Source organism: Lipomyces doorenjongii (genome assembly GCF_038497915.1).
Source record: "Lipomyces doorenjongii strain NRRL Y-27504 unplaced genomic scaffold V1508scaffold_94, whole genome shotgun sequence".
Lineage (NCBI taxonomy): Eukaryota > Fungi > Ascomycota > Lipomycetes > Lipomycetales > Lipomycetaceae > Lipomyces > Lipomyces doorenjongii.
In genome coordinates, this window is record NW_027118161.1 from 14,372 (window position 1) to 31,861 (window position 17,490).

Consider the following 17,490-nt stretch of genomic DNA (forward strand, 5'->3'; position numbering starts at 1 on the left):
GTATGACGATTTGATCATCGGAAGTACCCTAATGTCAGGTTATTAACGCGCCGCGTATTGTATTTGGACGCGTCTGTTTTGATTGTCATGTCATAGTAGACAACTCTGGTCATATAAAATGGCATCGTCATCAAAGACATATCTGGACATATCCCACTACCTTGATCTCTCGCATTCCTACCGGCACAGGCATCGCTCCGAAGTCTCTTCCAATCCTCGGTTCGAACCCGCAGCTATCGATCGGATTCTGGCAACTCTCGAGAAAGAAGTAGAAGACGTCAGGCAGTATATACGTCAGTTTCAAGAATCAGGGGATAATTTTGATGAATACGCGGCGCAGATTAGAAGTATTGCTGCGTCGAAACAGTATTTACATGTCAACGGTCCTGTGTCAAGCACACCGGCGTCGTTAGCCAAGTTGTCGCCAGAAGACGAGATCATATTACAAGAGATCGTCACCGCACGGCCGCTATCTCGCATCCAAGCATCGTCAGATTTTACGATAAAATATCTGGATGACGCAATCAAACAGGCCAAGTCCGAGGTTGTCAAGGAAGAAGCTCTCAGGGACGAGCTTGTCACTCTGTCGAAATTGCTGCTCGCCAGACTCGCATTGCTCCACAAAAAACTTGATCATCAGAAATACTCGGCATCATCTGACGCATGGATATCTGCGCGAACGGAAAAATATGTGACGAATTTGCTTGCGCGACGCGATAAATCGCGGACGACGTTACGGCATCTAATGAGTGTTCTGAAGAACTTACTGGACTCGCGGGTTGCGAAATTGTTAGTCGAAGAGGAAAATGGTGCTCCAGTGGGCGGGTTTGGGGAAACACAAGCGAATCCAAAGAAGGGCGCTTCGTTGGATGATATTTGGACTGGGACGCGGAGAGCCAAGGTTGCAAGGGAGGCAAAGATATTAGTAGAGGTATAGTGGTTATATCCTACTAATGATAGATATGTTGCTAATGAAGCACATAGAACATGCTGAATGCGGCATTTGATGCTGATAGCTCCGGATGGGTCGAGTTGGAGGATCCAGATAGTATTGTCGTCAGGTTACTTATCCGCTCAGAGATCGCAGTTGTCCGGCCGGGTGACGCGAGATTTATCAAGTTACGAGAGTTTGCTAGGAAGTTTTAATTTGAAATCACTTGTACTATGGAGATGCTTGGTAGTGCAGCAAGATAGTACCGTCTGCGATTAGATCCAAAGGTAGCATTTACAGGAATGCATTCAGAAATATACGCAGTTTGGCGAACAACTGGCACGCAGTGTCGGCGGATCGAAGCATTGGAAAAATGATGGACAGGAACAATCCGAATCGAACGCGACTTGATAACTCTAATTTGATTTAATATTGCAGCGAGTGAGACATAGGCCTTGATTGGGTGTGCCTGTTAGTTTAGGAGGCTTTTCAATAATTGTCGCTCGTCGGTAAAACGCCGTACATGTGATATTCATAATTGGCTGTGGCAAGTGGTTATTGTTTCGTGACGGGACAACAAGACAGATGGCGCGTCGAATAGCCTGGCCTGGACTGGGATCAGAGTAGCAGCAGTAATCCCGTAAATTTGAATCGGGGTAGTGGAATTAATCAGGAAGGCATATATGTATGATACTACAAATTACCCAGCTAAAAGGACCAGACTGATTGATACGAGTCTAATGCATACATACGTAGGGGGCTGAGAGCGGGGGCGGATTCTACCTTGAGATCTGCACGGGTTCTTCGGGTCCTTCGGGTCCTACAACTGAGCGCCGCAGCGACACTTGCCAATTGATAAAGTTGTTGGTCACATGATGAAATGAATGAGAACACTTTATATTAGTTCGGAAATTTGCGCCAAATGGCATAATCGGCGCGTCCTATAAGCGAGAGCCGACAGCAAGACAGGCAAAACGAGGCGAGAGAGAAAGCCATCCGTCGCTCACGAGTGGACGCGTACACAGCAGGTCTTTGTTTTTTTGGTAATAATAATGCACAGCTCCAGATCATGATTGCATCTTCTGTTGCACGTCGAACAGATCCGGAATAAACTAAACCGCTGGTCTGGGCAATATGGGAATAAGCAGCAACTGTTTGGCGATGATGGTTGGGTGAACTTGCCAAATCTACGTTTACTTGCCGTCACATGGTCCAAGTGCCCCGCAATGTGGCTCCGTCTGTCACAACTCCCACTAAGTCTGTGCCTATGCTTCGCTCCCGACAGTTACCCATCAATATGCTGACGGCAGAGCACCCAGACGGAATTGAAGGCTCTTTGGCCAGATACGGATCGATCCGCGTAGTGTAATAGTTGTACGTGAGTACTCTGGGCGAGGCACTAAGTTCAGCAAGTCTGATGTGCTCACCTAATGGGGAGACTATGGGGCGGCCGAAGGAAGCAAATATACCCACGCCCGCGACTGACGTCCTGCGTCTGGCCCAGTAAGCCTTGGCTATACTGCTACGAATTCGAATCGAATTTCCTCTCGTCGCCGTCATACCAAGTGACTGGCTCCCGTGGCTCCCCATTTCAACGCCCGGGACACATCCATAAATATCCCTGCGCCCTCCGGTCCTCCTTCCGACTGGAATACTCCCTAATCGACCTGACAAATTCAAGCAAAAATATGGCCACCTTAAACGCGTACCAGCGTCGTATGTCCGCGGGATCCTCCAATGGCGGCTCTGTCGGCATGCTCGCAAATGGCACCTCCAAAACTGGATCTTCCTCGTCGCCAACAATGTATTCCGCCTCGCTCCCTGCATTCGGTTCCGTTTACATCCGTGTCGTGGATGACTCTGTGGGCAGCTTCCAGTATATGATTCCCATAGCTGAAGTCATCACCTATCCTGTACGTTGTGAGATCTCCATTCCTACCAGTACATCGGTTGCCTAACCAACAGAACAGCTTCTCTTCGGTATGGTTCGAAAGCTCAACACAAATAAGCGCATCTTCGAGGGCGACCACGCATTCACAGTCCACGTCGACGAAGACGGCCATCCCGGTGCAATCATCCTCGAACGATTCTGGGACAAAGTCGTTCGCGACGGTCTCCGTGTCATCATCACGTACAAGTCCGGAACAGCTCCGCAACAGGAACTGCCGATCGACAAAGCCTTGTCGAGTGGGCTAGGTTCTCATAAAGACCAGGACGACGTGTTCTTCCCACATTACACTTAAATCTCGGTGAAATGTCCAAATAAGAAAAAAAATAATTCCTAGAATTGATATTTCGAAGGTAGTGTGATACTACAGCATACTTGTCTTGTGTCGGAACATATATATCTCGTATCTATGTATGTGACAATTTCCCTACGGTAGTTGATTATTGGTTACTCGTTGTTTAATTGTTGGTGGGATTTTCTTCTTGTATACATATGTTGTAGTACTTGTCTTGTACTCTGTAGCTATCTAATATGACACTAAATCTCGACATACCGGACTCAAGCTCAAGACTTTGAGCTCGCCGAACGCTAGCCGGTGCGGCGTCTAACTATCTGCCATGTGACTTTTAATGGTGGGAGAAAACTTGGGCAGGGGCCACTAGATGACTTACGTGCCAGGCAACGCCTTGGTGACTTATCACTGCCCTAGTGTTGCAGATCCTCCCTCGGCATCGCATTCTACTCTACTTGTATATGCTAACCCCTGCTACCTAATATGCTGTAATATTCATATATAGTAGTCGAGTAATCTCCCATCGCGCCGCTAATCATTGCGCGGCTCATGGACCAGGGCTGACTTGCGTTATGGAGTAAACCATCTGACCCCAGGACGCTAAAGCAGGGCTGGTCACATTGACCGCGTTAGGCAAAGCCCTTTGACACAAACTTCACATTCACATACAGTTACAGCATATACGTCTCACCTACAAGTCTACCGGGGAACGAATTTACTGGATAGCTCGCTGTTAATTTTGTGGCAGCGAAGCCAAACGTTTGTTGTTGCCAGCTTGTAAAAGTTAAGATATCTTCATCATCTTTAACCGCTTCAAGCTTATCTGCTATTGAAAGGTCTGGATCACTACCACTACTGTACAGGCAACGTGAAAATTATATGAAAAATTTGAGTTGCTTGTTGGATTTATTGCGATAGTGTTGTGTATTTCCCATCTGTATCTTGAAATATTACGATTGTCGACAGAATATCGTCGTTGGTTTACACAAAGTGTGGTTACTTCGGGTATTTCACTTATCGACATATTAATCGATTGCTAGTTCCCACACACACGTTGTCAACAATGCGACATTCAAACGGATAAGCGCGATCTCATCCAACTTCAGCATCACTACAACCAGCAGTGAAACAAACTCTTTCGGCGCCAACAGTTCTGCTTTCGACACCGACACTTCCGAACAGCATGGATGCAAGTTTACAAGCCGAGTGCGACGCCATTCTAGGCGATCCTTCCGTCCTGGAAGAAGAGCAGATTGACCAGATTTCGGCCATATTACAACGATTCTATGCCTCTCATGCCAGAGTCTTGGCCTCCTCGGATCTAGATTCGCTGGTCCTCGACGTTCTCTGGCGGCATCGGGACGGCGGTTCGTCCACAGCCATGAGAAGTCCGGGCAACACTATCAGCGGCACTCAAAAACCCCTCGAGTCGTCTAAGAAATCTATAATGTCGTCAATACTACAAAACGGGGGTACGACTTTATACAAGAAGAAAGTCGTGAGAGGGAAATTTGCCGTGCCGATGCCCATAGGTCGGCCGTCGATGTACGCAAACTCCAACAACAGCGGCGCGAGCCTCGGAAGCGGGTGCCATGGCGACGTCGGCTCAGTACCGTCCACGCGGTCTGCCTCTCCGGATTCAGTATATAGCAATAATGCGACTGGCGTTATTGGAAGCGCGGCTCTGACTTCGGCATACCATATACCGGCGCTGACCACCGCCCACCCGATTCTGAGTCCGGAAGGCCCAATTGGGATGCCCGATATTTCGGCAAACGTCGGGTCGCCGGATTTGGCCGCTGAGTTTCGTAATTACAGTCCGTTCCAAGTCGACCACGAATTTTACGACGATGACGAAAAGTATAGACCGTTGACGGTGCAACAGCAGCAACTGCAGCAGCACCAAGAAGCGGGTATATTTGCAACGACGCAGCAGTCGCATACCTTTGAGTATGGTGAGGGATTGCAGTTTGAACCGACATTTGATATCTCGGCATATTCGTACGACGGCGACGGGACACAAACACAAGCGAGTAGCTTCGCACCTACCGGTGCATCGACTTCGTCGTCGTCTTCGCCATCCACATCTGCGTCGTCGTTCTCGAATGTCGCAGCTGTAGCTGCCACTCCGACTGCTTCCACCACAACACAAACGCCAACCGCGGCTACGACCCCGACAATTTCCCCCGCAACGCCAACTTCGACACTTCCGCTCGTCAACAGCACATCCTCACCATTTGACCACATCCGGGCCGCTCTCGCAGTCCCTCCTGCGGCAAACCTTACTGACACAGAAATCACTGCCGCATTGGAACGCAATGGGTACGATATTCTGGTTACGTTGACCGAATTACTCGACAAGCTCACGGGACGATTGCCGCAGCAACCCCAGCAGCCGGTCAAAGTGCAGACTATTGGGCCCGCATACAGCGTGGCAACCACTTCTGGTGCAGGCGGGAATAAGGAGCATGGCAAGATTCCCACAGTTTGTCGTAAGTTTATTTTCTTTGTTTCTGCGTTCCTTGAGGTTAAACAAGCACAAGGATATTTCCTCACAACGGGCCAGTGTCTCCGTCCAGACTGCCGCTTCACGCACGATCTCTCAGCAACCGTTTGTCGCTACTGGCTCCAAAATTCCTGCTTGGCAGGCAGTACCTGCGTCTTCCTGCACTCCATCCCTCAAGAGCTCCTCACTCGACTGGCCGAATCCGGCAAAGGGCGCGGCGCGGCTGCGATTTTACCTGGCATGAGCGGTGCGACTGCAGCGGGTGGCATCAAAAAGAATATAACATTGAAAGACGAGTCCGAGTTCCCGTCTTTGCCAGTCAGCTCGAGTTCCGCGTCTGACGTACTGCCACCGAAGAAAACGCTTACAGTCGGTAGAAAAGTGGGTTTGAATGGGTCGACCACTAGCCACGCGAACGGCGGCAATGGCAGCAGCACGCCAGGACGCGCGGGAGCCGCCACACCGCTCTCGATAAAGTCGATGGAGGAGTTTCCTAGTTTGGGAAGTAGCGCTTCGCAGCAACAAACGCCGACCAAAGCGCGGACGACTAGGACGAAGGCCAAGGTCCGTGTGGCGTCATCTGGGTCACCTGTCGTTGCTGCTAAAACGGGTGCGGGACGATGGAGCGCAGGATAGGATGCTTTGCGTTCGCCGGTCAAGATACAAAAAAATACGAGTTGAAAAATACAAAAAAAGCGCAAGTGATGTACAAATATGATTGCGTAGCTTAAACGCCAGTAACCTTCATGCGGCGGTTTCGTATGCTTTCAATTTTCGAGCGAGATAGAGTGTGTGCTATACGTATGGTATATTTCTCTTTTGTAGAATATGATATGTATGTATGCAAATATTGAACAGTCGAGTGTACGCAGTGGGTGATAATATGGCATTTTCGCACGACCAGTACAGGTAGACGAGCATACTCCAGCGCTCTGCATCAAACCAGCGACAAGCTGTGACATTAAATTGTATTGCATGCCAAGAAGAGAACCAATAAATCAGCAATAGCAACAGTGAATGTCTGACCTGCCATTTGGTGCGTTTCGCACATCGAGTAGATAAACCGCTTGATGACGCGTTATAAAAAACAATAGGACATAGCGACATCGGTTTTCTGGACACCCCACGGGTACATTGTCTATAGCGTAAGAGTGCCCATCGTCATCATCGCGTAGAACTGACCGACCAATGACGTCCAGTTAAATCCTATAAAGCGCGCCTGTTTTGCATGCTTGATCTGGCTCCACTATGCAGTTGACGAATCCACTCCATTATTTGTGAACTGATAAAGAAAGACCAAAACGAGACAGTGTGCGGCTATGACCTAAGCTGAACGATATGCAAAGATAACAAAATGGTACAAGACCTGACGTATCTACCGCCAGCATTATTAGCTGCAAACTTTCAAACTCTGGCTCGTAACCGTAATGATGCTGTCAAAGCCACGAGTAGTAATATTCCTCCAGTTCGCAAATATGTATCCACTTTTGTACTCGACAAACATGCAAACCCCACAAGGGATTGTATACCGGGGTGAAGCTGGAAGCAGATGGTTTTCAGCAATTGACGCTGCTCCACCGAGGCTGCTGCGGCCACCGAGGCTGGGCAGGCATCGATTCCGGGAACCGATCCATAGCCGTTGGGAACTGACGTAATGATTTGATCCGGGTAAATTTAGATGTCAAAGCCGGCTGGTCGATAACTTTGATTGAATTGCGATGGTGACATTAGCACCGAATTAGAATTGAGCCTCACAAATAATATGATTGGCCTTGGTATGGGCAAGGCGACGCCGGACACTTAGTCTTCGACTAGACCACAAGGTATCTGGCACACTGCACCCCGGTGCAGAACGAGATCCATCAACAAAAAGTCGAAATCGTCTTGCGGAGTATATTTAAACGATGAGGTCCTTCATACTCTGCGTCATCTCCACGGTCGCAGCCGTTGTGTCGGCGTTCAGCTACGATGACTTGTTAACGGCCCCGCGTAGGTCCTCGGGACTCCCAAACAAAGACGGCACGAGCGCGGCATTCACGGAGTCGACCTACTCTTTCACGTCACATGCGTGGAACGCGAGTCTGAAACTTGTTTCGCTTGAGACGGGGGACACAAAGGAGGTTATGGCTGATGCGGTGGATGTGGGTGATATTGCGTGGGCTGGAATTGATGCACATACCTTACTGTACTTGAACCAGTCGTCTCCGTACACGGCATTGTGGTCACTTAACACTAATAATGGAAAGACCAAAGCGCTATATTCATTCCCTGGATCCGTCTCTTTGCTCAAGACGCGCGTTACGCCAACCGGTGTGCGTGTGGTCGTGTCCGGATGGGCTTCTCCCGATGGATCTCTGCTCTCGCCTAACGCGCCTGCAAAACCAGACTCTGGATTACTCTACGACACTATATTTGTCAGACACTGGGATTACTGGCTCACAGAGAACCGCAAATCTGTTTTCGGCCTGCTTCTTTCCGAGAAGGATCTCTCCAGCATCAAGGAACCATTCACGAACTACCTTAAGGGCCTCGGCATCGAGTCACCCATCATGCCATTCCCCAGCGCGTCCGACTTCGATCTGCACGACGACATTCTAGTCGTGAATGCCAAAGCGCCGGATCTTAATCCTGCAAACAACACCGCGACGTATTTCTACGTGTTGAATTACACGTCGTCAAACACATTTGACTTACCGCTTAACAAAGCCGGCTACGGCGCTTGCTCTTCCCCAGTATTTGCCCCCAATGGCAAGAAAATTGCGGGATTAGTCCAGCTTGAGAACGGCTACGAGTCCGACCAAAGTATTGTGTTTGTCTACGAGCTTGCCGCGGACGGAACTGCCACGTCGACGAATAATGTCACATACGGGAAAACATTTGACCGGTCGCCTTCGTCGGTTTTTTGGTCGCCTCACGACGACAACATATTATATTTGACTGGCGAGGATATTGGTCGTGAAGTTCTCTGGACATTGGATCTTAAGGATCCAAGCGGTATTCCCGTTGTGCTGAATACGACACATTCCATCGAATCGGCCGAGTTCATCGAAAGGTCTTCGGCAAAGTTGTTACTGTCAAATAGCGGAATCGCCAAGTCTACGTATTTTGAAATATTTGACATGAAGACGAATTCCACAACCCTGCTCCTCGACGCATCGGCAAGTGTTAACGAAAATCAAGTCGGCGAGTTCTGGTTCAAAGGGTCCCGAGACGTGCAAGTCCACGGATTTATCATATATCCGTCCAATTTCGATCCGAGCAAGAAATATCCACTTGCGTTCCTCATCCACGGCGGACCACAGTCCGCGTGGACGGATGCGTGGTCTACACGTTGGAATCCGATAGTGTGGGCGGATAACGGGAATGATGGATACGTCGTCGTGACAATTAACCCCACCGGATCGACTAGTTATGGCAAAGACTTTACCGACAAAATTCAAAACGCTTGGGGGTTGTATCCGTACATCGATCTCGTATTGGGCCTGCAATACGTTACTAAGACGTACAGCTTCATCGACACAGAACGTATGATCGCGGCTGGCGCGTCGTATGGCGGGTACATGGTCAACTGGATCCAAGGCTCCGCTCTTGGTCGTGTATTCAAAGCACTTGTTACGCACGACGGCGTTTTCTCTACACTCAACCAATACGCCTCCGAGGAGTTATATTTCCCGATTCATGATTTCGGCGGGTCGTTTCTCCAAAATACGAGGGGTTATTATAAGTTTAATCCCATGAATAGAATGTATCATTGGGCTACTCCCCATTTCATCGTACATAACGCGAAAGATTACAGATTGCCTGAAAGTGAGGGATTGCTAGCGTTTAATGTGTTACAAGAACTAGGCGTACCGTCCAAGTTACTACATTTTCCAGGTGCGACATGAACATGATGTTCTGTAACGTTTAGCCTTGGAAACATACTGACACTTGTGGTAGATGAGAATCACTGGGTTCTTAAGCCAGAAAATTCACGAAGATGGCACAAGGAGATTTTCGAGTTCATTAACCACTGGTCTGGTTCGAGCTCTGCCAGGTCTACTCAAAAATGGGAGACTGTACTTGGTAAGACGAGCACGGCTGCGTTGTTGGATGAAATTGCTGAAAGTGTGCGTGGCGATGGTTATGTAACAGCCAACTTGTAGCAAAATTTGTCTGTTATCCCGCTGGTAGAATAGAGATTGGACACGTAACTGTCGTCAGCAGTTGAACATAAAAATTTTGTTGTTTGGTGTGTTCTGTTAGCATGTACTTTTATTATAGTTCGTAACATTCATGTCTTCGCGTATATAAGAACGGCGATGTATCCACCGACAACACAGTGCCAGGTAACATAGGTCACGTCAAGGCCAAGGCATAAGATACAGAATAGTCAATGAGCGAGCAAACAAGCAAAAAGGCAAAAAAGCAAGTTGAGGAGCGATCCTAGTCTGAGACACTGTTCCGTCATTCCTGAGTCCTAAATGGCCGCTAGAACGTTGACAGCAGCAGGAACACCCCCTGCATTTTTCATTTCATACCCTTCGTCTGATGCCTCGCTTGGAGGTTGAGAACTGCTCGTCAATTTGCGACGGGTGTCAAAAGAGTAATGTGGAATAAACACATCGTCGGCGGTAATCGAACCGGAAAAATAATTCTCGTTGCTTGGAATAGGCTCCGACAGGCGTCGGGCTATTGGAGTCGCTTCCGTATTCTGAACATTTGACTGATCCAAGGGCTCTGATGTCCCTCGAACAAGGGGGCTTAGTCCACTGCTTGTTGCGATCTGGGTAGTGTCTTCCTCTCTTGATCTCTTCCAACCTCGTGGGGCAACATCTTCAATTGTAGCCGTTGGCTCTACTTTCGGTGTCTGGGATTCCTGCTGTGGAGGCGCTACTGTTTCTCCTTTCGATATCTCGGACATGACCTTGTTAATAGTAGCTGTCAACTCCGCAATATTTGAAGTTAAGCCCAATACAGCTGCATCCAACTTGTCTATCCTTTCCTCAGTAACCGCGACATATTGTTTGACCGAAATGCACACAGCTTGAATCTGCTCTGTCGACTTGTCTACTACAATCAGAGTCAGTTAGCATCGTCCCACGTGTCTTTCAAAGCATAAATTAGATTGTTACACTGCGTAGCCCGGTCACGGACGTCCTTCTTTAGCTCACTCACAGCCTTTCGTACGGACGCAGTATGCTTCTGCATCAATTCACCCCACTTTCCTTCATCATTAGAAAGTCGTCCCGTGAGAGAATCAAATTGCTTTTTTGCGTCTATGGCCTGATGCGCCAGTTTTCGCGCCCATACCAACTGATCTTCTGGCGCTGGATAGTGCGACGCTAATGAATCTCTATCCAATGCCGATTTCGAGGTGATATAAGCTGATAGCAAGGTTGAGCTGAACGGACTCTCTTGTGTAATTGGCACTTGAGACTGGATGCGGCCTGAATCGTCCGGCGAGGCGGTAATATGAGATTGTCCTACAAGTTCATTGCACAATTGTTGAACTTCCATGGCGGGATCCTCATTGTCAGCTGTGCTGGACGTACTCGTAGCTACTTCGGACAAACGCGCCTGACTAAGCTGAGTTGGCTTCCTGGCCGGCTTCGTTGCCGATTTCTTTGCCGACTTCGTTACCGGTGCTGCTGTCGGTTTCCTGGCTCTTTTCGCGGATGGTTTTGCCGGGGATGCACTGAAGACGTCGGATTTGCTCGAGTGTGCTAAATATTTAGAGATGGTTGCAGACTCGGTATTACCACCCGAAGCACCATTTTGTTCTGAATGATCCCCAGCTGTCATTGGCAAGTTGTTAGGAGGCAGTTCTTGCCCCCCTGATGAACTTGTCGACACAAACTGTGCCGGAGTCGACGACCATGATATCGTAGAGCTAGACATATTTGCCTTGAGCTCGTCCGCCTTTCCGAACTCATTTATATCGGCCTGAATATTAGCATGACACTCCACTGTCAGTGAATTGTTCACATGCTGCTGCTTCTCCAATACCTTCCCAGTACCTGACGACAAAGGCACTATTGTTTCTCTTATTCTCGACTCTATATTTCGTTGATTTTTCGAACTCGCTATTGTCGATAGTGGTCCGGCTGATATTGCCATCAATTCCAACGTTGTGCCGTCGACAATAGCTGCAGAAGCTTGCTGACGATGCCGCTGCAGTGTGCCAGGTTCTTTTGGCAATTCCTAGACATAGTTAGCCTTTCCAAAACAAAATCTATCCACAATCTCAGCCATCTGTCGATGCCAAAATACAGCACGAGTATCATGATAATCAAAATAGACCTGCTTTATTTCCCTGCATTTCTGTAATAGGCAATATTGCCGTTCCCAAACGATGCTGCTCTAACAGTCGCTGCTCGTGCTGTCCTTGCTCATGGAGAAGCTGCGCTTGTAGTCGCTCCTGCTGCTGTGAATCGAAGACTGGACCCGGCGATCGAGATCTAGTTTGGGAACCGAACATCTGAGTATCTCGGACTTGTACAAACATATTTTGTTGAGGATCGGTAGCTGATTGTGTTGTCTGATATTGCTTCGGCGGACCTCGGGGTAAAATGTACACTAACTGAGATTGATCTGTCGGCACCAGTTGGTTCGTCGACGTGACTCCCTGTTGAGGACTTGCGTATCGGGTCCCTGGCGGCATTGATTGATTTTCTCGCCGAAGTCCAGAAGATATTTGCGGACCATCCTGATGTGAAATCATTACCGAATTCTGCTGTAGGTGCTGCGATTGCTGTCGTTGATGAGGTTGCTGATTCTGTAACATGCTGTGCTGGCTTCTATAAACTTATAGATAGAAGTCTACTATCACAAATACGCGTCAGGTTGCGAGAAGAAACAAAGACACATAAAGCCACAGTGGGACGCACAAGGGTACTAATGCAATGAAGCAAACAGCTCTGGCGCGAGGGGTCTAACTCTATGCCAAAAACCTAAGCCATGTATGCAGGGGTACTCTATATCAGGGGGATGCGGAGATCAGGAGTCGCATTTCAAGCTTATCGCGTAATGGTATAGTGTTGTTTTTCCTCTCCATCTCGGTGGCGGTCATTATCGTAGTGCGAGTAAACTGCTCAGACAGTAAATAATGAACATCCCGATGTGCGGCTTCGCTCTCTGCTCTAGCAAACTTCAAAAGGAACGGATTTGACGGGGGCATATGCATTCTTTGACAAGAGCATTGAGGATTGGGATTCTAGTCGCATATGATGGTTTGTGGTGGCCAAGCCGTTGGTCGCCGCGTTATATGGCAGGCAGATATTGTCAGAGCTATCAGCTATGCGCGGTGCATGGTGTGCAGATTCTTCAGCTGTGAGTGCTGACTGACTACATATCCATAAGTTGACATAATTACTACCGTCAGATTTGTGAGGCCATTCGGTGCTGGCAAGGTTGGCGACATTGTGGAGGTTCCAGTGTATCACCACTCATTGTCAAGCGATTATAGTCACGGCTGTATATGCAAGTCGCGGATGGTAAGGGAATGAGAATAATGGGGAAACCTAACGCAGAGCAATTGGTAAGCGCTTCTCTTGCGGACTAGCACTCATCTAAATGCATTGAGAGCAGGCTTCGGTCTCCACTACTTGAAGATGTCAACGTAATATATTTGGGATCACTTTGCAGACAGAATCGATATTGACAATCACCAGGAAATTGTATGGTAGTCTATGACTACCGCTGACTCTAAGCTTACCAATTGCGAGTTTACTAACATCCGCCACCTAAGGATTAAACAGGGCCACTTGCTGATGTCGACTCTGACGGTACGCCTGTCTGCCTTTTGACTAAAAGGCATAGGGCGGTATGTGAGTGTAAAGGCCTCGGAACATGATTAGCTGTATCAATTTTGGGGTTGTCATCTGCACGATTCCCCGATTACGATTCACATTAGTAAATAATGCTGCGAGAATAGCATCTCCATAAATGTTGCAAATTACTCCAACATTTAAAGTTATTATCTGATCATGTTGATGGATGGCAAGTCCTCGAGTTTTTGACAAAACGCTAATTTTGTAACACAGAATGTTGCTAAACTGGACGGGTTTGTTCAACTAGCTTTGCCAGTTGAAAGTACCGGAGGGAAAGGTGGATACATAGCCCGGACCGTCGTATTCAATTATTTGAATAACACGCAGATCATTGTAATATTAATTAGACATGCATGTACTATGTGTAGTCCAGTGATCGAAGGAGATGTTGTATTTCTTAACTAGAAAACGTGCATATTTACAAGAAAATCTTACTGTGCATCCTACAGCAACCAAACCAGAATTAAAAAGTGACTGCGACTAATTACAACCGCGTAGTGTGGTGCTCTGTGTGAAAACCGACATGCAAGTCGACCCTATTGGCCCCGCACCGAATATTTAAAGAGCATTCAAGTTTGCGCTATTCCAAGTTAAATATAATGAGTCTACAAATACATACTATAAAAATGCCACTCACCTCTCTTCGTTGAATCGCTGCTCAAGACGCTGTTGGTACTTCATGAACTTTTCGCTGCACAGCTTCACACACTTTTCTTCCTTAGCAGTCAGTGACTTGGAGGTCATGTCGTTGACGCAGTTGTCAAAACACCGGCCGATCATCGACATATAAGTCTAAATATTGCAATGTCAGTAATTACAATGATCGTAATATGTTGAGCTATTCAAACCTAGCTACTTACCACAGCGATGCTTCGCATCGTCAAGTCAATGTTGATCTTCTCCAACTTTTTGGTCTCTTTCTGACTTAGATTTCCGGGATCCATTGTGTCTCGTGTAATATATATAGTACAGAGATATAATAAAGAATAAAATGCCGCAATAGCAATGCGCGTGATACTTCTCAATAGGTAATTAGCACCTAACGAGATCCTTCACGAAAATAATTTCTTTGGGAAACTGTGTAAGTGCAGAATTCACTATGATTTAAATCCGTAACTAAGCAGCAACTTGCGCTTGAATTTCTTGCGGCGCGAATGAGTGGCTTAACTTCGAATAGACAGTGATGTGGCCGGTACGTTAAGATGGCAAGTTGTAGGTTCGCGAGTCGTCGACTCTACGTCAGTGCTAGCTCCATCTTTAAGAAGAGAATTACTGTTGTGAGTAGACTATCCGAGCTGTTTTGTTATGCCATGGAGCATTGAATTCTAAATTACTTGATCAATCTCGAACAGTGTCTATACCTTTGTATTCCCGCAGATCAGTGGCACGTTACTTACTAGCAATAGCAGTATATTCTCGACGAGCTACGGATCAAACGTCATCGAACCTCATGGCACCTGAAGGCACAAAAACAGCGGAAGATAACAACACGTCGCTCACAAAATCGATAGATAAAAATGGCTTATCAAATGAGTCAGCCTACTCGTCGATACTCGATCCTCTAGACCAAGCGGATTATAACCATTTACCGCATCTTGTCGAGATATTTTCAAAGCCAGAAAGCATACGTGCTGTTCCTCGGGTGAAAGGCTACTTGAATGCATACTCTTGCGCACTGGATGCTAAGATGGAGGAATTGCTGGCTGCTCAACAGGCGGCTGAGCCTAGTGTGCAGCGTGTCGCTCGCGCGCACACAGAGCTGGCTGCCATCTTCTCACATATCGAAACTGTTCGTGAACGAGCTGTCATCGCAGAGGAGGTCATTACCGACATGACAGCAGATATTCGGAAACTTGACGAAACCAAGCGAAATCTGACAATGTCCATTACTATGTTGAAACGGTTGCAGATGTTAACTACTGCATACGAGCAACTTACAATATTCAGCAAGAATCGGCAATACAAAGAGGCAGCACAATTATTAGAAGCAGTTATAGAACTCTCCGGGCATTTTAAATCGTACAGATCAATTGCTCAAATCGCGACTCTGAGCCGCAACGTTGCCGAACTTCAACGAGCGATCGGAGAACAAGTTTGCGCCGATTTTGAGGCAGCAGTTGATGGACGGCGTCCAGAATACTTTGCAGAGAGATCATCTGAGCTATTAGAAGGATGCCTGGTGATGGATGCTCTCGGCGACAGTTACAGGAACCGGCTGACGACATGGTATTGCAATGTACAATTACGAGAATATCGAAACATATTTCGCGGAAGCGATGAAGTACGCTAGTAATTTCTTTCTTGACTTGCCAGTGGTGCTAACATAGTGATAGGCTGGATCGCTAGATAATATACCGCGCAGATATTCATACTTGAAAAGGATGTTAAAGACTCTGGAGCCTCAAATGAACCAGATGTTTCCCCAGAATTGGAAAGTCGCGGAGAGCCTTTGTCGCTCATTCTGCGAAATCACTAGGTACGACCTGCGTTCCAGCGTGTGCTGGCATCCAAAGAGTTACTCTGACGAATTTAGGGATGATTACAAGATGCATCTATCTCGCAGTGGAAAGGCATTAAACGTCGACTTGTTGTTGAAAGCCCTTGAGGAAACAATGGAATTCGAGCAGTTTTTAGAACGGAGGTTTTCAAGCATTCGAATGTCTATTGACAGCGACTTGGGCGATAAAGGTACACTGATATTTGGACGAGCTATCTCCGAAGCGTTTGAGCCGTATTTGGGTCTCTGGGTAGAATCGCAAGATAGAAAATTATTGGCGCTAGTTACTCAGTACAGCAATCAAATGATTCTCCCACCATCATCCGAGGATGAAACCCCGCAACAGGTATTGCCGTCCTCGGTTGACTTGTTCCTCTTCTATCGGCAAGTACTTGCACAATCTGCCAAGATATCTACTGGCGCACAGCTTCTTAACCTCTCAAGAACATTTGCGAAATATCTCCAACAGTATGCCGAGAGAGCTCTTGCGTCGCATATCATCGACAAGATAACGGTAGAATTGGAAGTCCAAACAACGTGCTTAATTATCTCTACTGCGAATTATTGCCACACGACAATTGAGCAGCTGGAACAGAGAATAGCAGACGTCATTGACGAGGAATTCAAGGCACAAGTGGACTTTGAGAAAGAGAAAGATGCGTTCTTATCGGTGGCTAGCTCTGCAGTTCAGAGTCTCGTCCGGAAGGTGGAGAATGACTGCAAGCCAGCATGGCGAGAGATGTTAAACATGAACTGGGGCAAACTATATAGCGTCGGCGACCAGAGTACTTATGTTACAGAGCTTATTAAGGCCATTGAAGGTGATGTGAAAGAGGTTTTAAAATACCTTCATAAGGATATATACATTCGATCGTTTTGCGACCGTATTGTTGAATCCACGGTCAATACCTACTTACCGCAAATTTCCAAATGCAAGCCTCTGACTGAAATATGTACGGAGCAAATGCTACTGGATACCTATGTTCTCAAAAAGAGTTTGCTGCGTCTACCGGTAATCGTGTCTCCTTCAGATAGTCACGCGTCCACCACGTAAGTTACTCAGTGTCAGCAAGCATCGAACATCGTTAACAAGAGAATACAGATATATTAATGTGGTGAACCGAGTTACAGCTCCTTTGGAGTCAGTGCTCAAAGCGATTCTAACAGGGCAATCAGCTGATCTTCCCGACAATTTGAAGATCTACCTTCCGACATCGAACCTAGTGCAAAGAGCGTTACCGGAGAAATTCCGCTGGGGCAGCTAAGTATAATGATTACAATATCGCATTTTCACACAATTGAATAGAAGGATTTCCGGCATATCATGGCAATTGGCGTTAGCATCGTATAGACATTGTAATTGTTTTAATAGGTTTATGGTGTCTCTCCTGTATACTAAAGGGTGAAGGTGACATAGTTTAGCTACCCCAAAAATGTTCAATTGGCGATTTTTAACATCTTATGCACAAAGTTGGCCCATTCTCATTATTCTCCAATTTTGATAT

General features: G+C 47.2%; 7 protein-coding genes across 7 annotated transcripts; 5 read left to right on the top strand and 2 right to left on the bottom strand.

Annotated features, from left to right (window-relative positions):
• The first annotated feature begins 26 nt into the window (after positions 1-26).
• On the top strand, positions 27-1,640 carry V1508DRAFT_296057 (uncharacterized protein). Its single transcript, XM_066936579.1, has 2 exons — positions 27-931; positions 985-1,640. The coding sequence occupies exons 1-2, from the start codon at positions 119-121 to the stop codon at positions 1,144-1,146; spliced, it is 975 nt and encodes a 324-aa protein (XP_066792921.1). The 5' UTR covers positions 27-118; the 3' UTR covers positions 1,147-1,640.
• Positions 1,641-2,278: 638 nt separating this feature from the next.
• V1508DRAFT_426256 (uncharacterized protein) lies at positions 2,279-3,431 on the top strand. Its single transcript, XM_066941542.1, has 2 exons — positions 2,279-2,844; positions 2,902-3,431. The coding sequence occupies exons 1-2, from the start codon at positions 2,362-2,364 to the stop codon at positions 3,172-3,174; spliced, it is 756 nt and encodes a 251-aa protein (XP_066792922.1). The 5' UTR covers positions 2,279-2,361; the 3' UTR covers positions 3,175-3,431.
• A 446-nt stretch (positions 3,432-3,877) lies between these two features.
• On the top strand, positions 3,878-6,582 carry V1508DRAFT_426260 (uncharacterized protein). The gene has a single exon (XM_066941543.1). The coding sequence runs from the start codon at positions 4,355-4,357 to the stop codon at positions 6,311-6,313; it is 1,959 nt and encodes a 652-aa protein (XP_066792923.1). The 5' UTR covers positions 3,878-4,354; the 3' UTR covers positions 6,314-6,582.
• An 875-nt stretch (positions 6,583-7,457) lies between these two features.
• On the top strand, positions 7,458-10,282 carry V1508DRAFT_296110 (Alpha/Beta hydrolase protein). Its single transcript, XM_066936582.1, has 2 exons — positions 7,458-9,553; positions 9,617-10,282. Exons 1-2 carry the CDS (start codon positions 7,582-7,584, stop codon positions 9,820-9,822), a joined length of 2,178 nt encoding a protein of 725 aa, XP_066792924.1. The 5' UTR covers positions 7,458-7,581; the 3' UTR covers positions 9,823-10,282.
• V1508DRAFT_426267 (uncharacterized protein) lies at positions 9,914-12,545 on the bottom strand. The gene is made up of 3 exons (XM_066941544.1): positions 11,964-12,545; positions 10,792-11,860; positions 9,914-10,729 (listed from the first exon to the last, which is right to left on the bottom strand). The coding sequence occupies exons 1-3, from the start codon at positions 12,441-12,443 to the stop codon at positions 10,137-10,139; spliced, it is 2,142 nt and encodes a 713-aa protein (XP_066792925.1). The 5' UTR covers positions 12,444-12,545; the 3' UTR covers positions 9,914-10,136.
• A 1,266-nt stretch (positions 12,546-13,811) lies between these two features.
• On the bottom strand, positions 13,812-14,557 carry V1508DRAFT_376862 (uncharacterized protein). The gene is made up of 3 exons (XM_066937607.1): positions 14,349-14,557; positions 14,126-14,280; positions 13,812-14,068 (listed from the first exon to the last, which is right to left on the bottom strand). The coding sequence occupies exons 1-3, from the start codon at positions 14,430-14,432 to the stop codon at positions 14,047-14,049; spliced, it is 261 nt and encodes an 86-aa protein (XP_066792926.1). The 5' UTR covers positions 14,433-14,557; the 3' UTR covers positions 13,812-14,046.
• Positions 14,558-14,672: 115 nt separating this feature from the next.
• V1508DRAFT_426274 (Vps53-like protein) lies at positions 14,673-17,462 on the top strand. The gene is made up of 5 exons (XM_066941545.1): positions 14,673-14,765; positions 14,895-15,769; positions 15,822-15,964; positions 16,022-17,035; positions 17,088-17,462. The coding sequence occupies exons 2-5, from the start codon at positions 14,939-14,941 to the stop codon at positions 17,248-17,250; spliced, it is 2,151 nt and encodes a 716-aa protein (XP_066792927.1). The 5' UTR covers positions 14,673-14,765; positions 14,895-14,938; the 3' UTR covers positions 17,251-17,462.
• Positions 17,463-17,490: the final 28 nt, after the last annotated feature.

Coding starts and splice junctions, on each gene's coding strand:
- V1508DRAFT_426274 (XM_066941545.1), top strand. CDS start 14,939: ATGGCACCTGAAGGCACAAAAACAGCGGAAGATAACAACACGTCGCTC. Junction 15,770..15,821: donor TATTTCGCGGAAGCGATGAA/GTACGCTAGTAA, acceptor ACATAGTGATAG/GCTGGATCGCTAGATAATAT. Junction 17,036..17,087: donor GATAGTCACGCGTCCACCAC/GTAAGTTACTCA, acceptor AAGAGAATACAG/ATATATTAATGTGGTGAACC.
- V1508DRAFT_376862 (XM_066937607.1), bottom strand. CDS start 14,432: ATGGATCCCGGAAATCTAAGTCAGAAAGAGACCAAAAAGTTGGAGAAG. Junction 14,281..14,348: donor CGATGCGAAGCATCGCTGTG/GTAAGTAGCTAG, acceptor TGCAATATTTAG/ACTTATATGTCGATGATCGG. Junction 14,069..14,125: donor CAGCGATTCAACGAAGAGAG/GTGAGTGGCATT, acceptor AACTTGGAATAG/CGCAAACTTGAATGCTCTTT.
- V1508DRAFT_296057 (XM_066936579.1), top strand. CDS start 119: ATGGCATCGTCATCAAAGACATATCTGGACATATCCCACTACCTTGAT. Junction 932..984: donor AGGCAAAGATATTAGTAGAG/GTATAGTGGTTA, acceptor TGAAGCACATAG/AACATGCTGAATGCGGCATT.
- V1508DRAFT_426267 (XM_066941544.1), bottom strand. CDS start 12,443: ATGTTACAGAATCAGCAACCTCATCAACGACAGCAATCGCAGCACCTA. Junction 11,861..11,963: donor CAGAAATGCAGGGAAATAAA/GCAGGTCTATTT, acceptor AACTATGTCTAG/GAATTGCCAAAAGAACCTGG. Junction 10,730..10,791: donor CCGTGACCGGGCTACGCAGT/GTAACAATCTAA, acceptor CTCTGATTGTAG/TAGACAAGTCGACAGAGCAG.
- V1508DRAFT_296110 (XM_066936582.1), top strand. CDS start 7,582: ATGAGGTCCTTCATACTCTGCGTCATCTCCACGGTCGCAGCCGTTGTG. Junction 9,554..9,616: donor CAAGTTACTACATTTTCCAG/GTGCGACATGAA, acceptor CACTTGTGGTAG/ATGAGAATCACTGGGTTCTT.
- V1508DRAFT_426260 (XM_066941543.1), top strand. CDS start 4,355: ATGGATGCAAGTTTACAAGCCGAGTGCGACGCCATTCTAGGCGATCCT.
- V1508DRAFT_426256 (XM_066941542.1), top strand. CDS start 2,362: ATGGGGAGACTATGGGGCGGCCGAAGGAAGCAAATATACCCACGCCCG. Junction 2,845..2,901: donor CTGAAGTCATCACCTATCCT/GTACGTTGTGAG, acceptor CCAACAGAACAG/CTTCTCTTCGGTATGGTTCG.